This window comes from Arachis duranensis, chromosome 7 (assembly GCF_000817695.3).
Source record: "Arachis duranensis cultivar V14167 chromosome 7, aradu.V14167.gnm2.J7QH, whole genome shotgun sequence".
In the NCBI taxonomy this organism is placed as follows: domain Eukaryota; kingdom Viridiplantae; phylum Streptophyta; class Magnoliopsida; order Fabales; family Fabaceae; genus Arachis; species Arachis duranensis.
Genome location: NC_029778.3, coordinates 73501286 through 73503668, shown reverse-complemented (window position 1 = coordinate 73503668; position 2383 = coordinate 73501286). Strand labels below are relative to the sequence as shown.

At 39.3% G+C, this 2383-nt stretch overlaps 1 protein-coding gene across 2 annotated transcripts in view; it reads left to right on the top strand.

The window, feature by feature from the left end:
• LOC107459934 (protein EMBRYO DEFECTIVE 1674) overlaps positions 1-2161 on the top strand; it is a 3103-nt gene extending 942 nt beyond the window's left edge. Inside the window, exons 1-5 of one of the 2 annotated variants that reach the window (XM_052251817.1) lie at positions 3-101; positions 292-518; positions 610-689; positions 787-925; positions 1405-2161. In XM_052251817.1, the coding sequence (XP_052107777.1) occupies positions 465-518; positions 610-689; positions 787-925; positions 1405-2085 (954 nt within the window). In that variant the 5' untranslated portion in view covers positions 3-101; positions 292-464 and the 3' untranslated portion in view covers positions 2086-2161. Of the gene's footprint in view, positions 1-2; positions 102-291; positions 519-609; positions 690-786; positions 926-1404 lie in introns of those variants that run through there. The other variant, XM_052251816.1, reaches the window with a different exon arrangement.
• The last annotated feature ends 222 nt before the right edge of the window (positions 2162-2383 follow it).

The window sequence follows — 2383 nt, the reverse complement described above, 5'->3', positions numbered from 1 at the left end:
ATCATATTCATTCTCTCTTCTGCGTTGCCCAAGATTGCTGCTCTCTGCCCCAAGTCAACGCTCACTGCTGCCGCTTTTCCTGTCCACATCCCAGATCACCAGTAACTAAATTCCTCATTTAGATTGTAGCTTGTCACTTTCTCCCTTTTTGTGCTTGCCTCTTATGTTCATTTGTGCTGCCTCATCAGGCTATTAACAGCTGTAGAAGGCCGTACATTTTCGACCTTCAAGGAGGTTGGTTGATTCATATAATTTTCTTGTTTCTTATGTAGTATTTTCATCTTGGTGCAGGGATATTGTTTTTCCTCTCCTGATAAAACATTCAACATGCTTAATTTTTGTTGCCGGATCTCTCAACACTCTTCCAGCCAAAAGTACTTGGTCTGTTTCCACCCCTACCACACGTGGGTGCTCTAGAATCTGAAATAGATCTGTTGTCACCTCACTGTGCGATCACTCACTCAATGTCTACAGCACCTCTCTTCAGTCACGAGCGTCACCTCTCCCCCTTAAAATATGTATATAAAATTTATTATCCCCTTTCTCTTCTGTTCCTTCAAATTCCAATATTAGTAGTACAGAATAACTCCTCTCTTCTCTTCTGCACAGGTTTTCCTTTCCGATTGGTGGCTTGCCAAGCCTTGCCTTCCACTCCAGGGCTTAGCGGTTGGTGGCATTGCTTATGGCCTGTAAGAATCAATCAATTAATCTTATTTCTTCATTTGATTCTTCTATGTTTGTTTTGAACTTTACATTACATTTCCCTTGTTCTTTTCCATTCTATAGGAGAGAGAGAATGCTCTTATCAACAGTGATTGCAAAGAGGCACGAGGCGAATGTCTTGGAGACTGAAGACGGAGTCACTCTTCACTTAAGTAGTTTAATTAACAGCTCTCGCTCGTCTCAGAATGGCTTCCCACGCAAGGTACTATGTCCATATTCATATTCCTATCTGTTTCGGTTTTTGATTACCATAGGTGAATTGAATCACTTCCCTCGTGCAAATGCAACTTGTGCACCCCACCTTGCTCCAATAGCAACAACAACAAATTAGTCTAGTCTCATAATCTAGTGCACAAAACCAATGCTTTGACTATCAACCTTCCAAGTTGATGGCACAAGCAGATATATAAAAAGAATCAAGGGAGCCTATTCTAAATTGTAGTTGACAATCTGTTTATTAGTACAAAACTCAAGAACACAGAAAGAAAGTACAAAACAGCAGAGCATTACTTAGAGTTGGTTCGAGATAGTTGGTTACTTTATAAAATTATACTCAAATTCAAAATGTATATAAGATACTCTACCTACCTCCATAGTCAACTGCTAGGATTAGAACTCTCGTAATTAACCAGATATCCAATGTCTTAATGTTAGTGTTTGCCGCTAAATCTCTTTAAACAGGTATGCGAAGACTTCTTGTTGGGATTTCCAGACGATTGGCAAAAGTACACTGCTCATAGTTTTGGAGCTAAATGTGTCAATGGGGATACTGGATTTCATGAGCCAAATGCTTGTTCACGCAAGAGGGCTGTTGATGCTATCCCATTTTCCATTCATGATAATCGTTCGGCAGAGAGACATGATTTTTCATCGTCCAATGATGGAATTCTGAAAGCAAAAACGAATATCTGCAATGAACCAGAGAATTCAATCGGCAATGTTTTGAAGCAATCTGTATCAAAAAATAGTGTGGAATGCAGCAATAGCAAGAAAACTGTGGAGGGTGAACGCGAGGACAATTCTGTAAGTCTTAAATCGTCTCAGTCACTTGTTGACACTAGGGACGATTGTGAAAATGGAGTCTTAGTAGCTGCACCTGTAAGCCAAGTTGGAAATCCAAACAGCGACCGATCTTTGACAGGTGTGTTTGACCGGATTCCATGTAAAGTTCATTCTGGGAAAAGCATGGTTGGATCTCCAGTTTCCACAACAAAAATCAGAGCAACACAATCATTGGGTGACTGCAAGGAGGAATATGTTAGTCACACTAGAAAATATTCGAAAAAAAGTCTCACGTCACTCAAAGAAACCAGTACTTGTCCAGTTAGAAGATCTCCCAGGCTGTCAAAGGCAACGAAATGAGCAAGTAAAACTTGTAATGAGAAACAAGTTGTCATTCATTGTTGCGATAAGGAATGGATTAATTGTTGTTTTGTCATTCTGCATTTGCAATAGGTTTGATGGCCACGGTTAAGAATGAATTAATTCAAGTTATGTACATCATGGAGTGTCTTTCCGCCTAGTACCAAAATTCTTGATTTTTATCCCTGGATGGCCATTTTTTAACATTAGTTTGTCAGTAATGTCGGCCAACAAAATAACCTTAAATTTTGTATTTAACAAAGTGCTTATGTATATAATCTAAAATTGTGTAGGAATG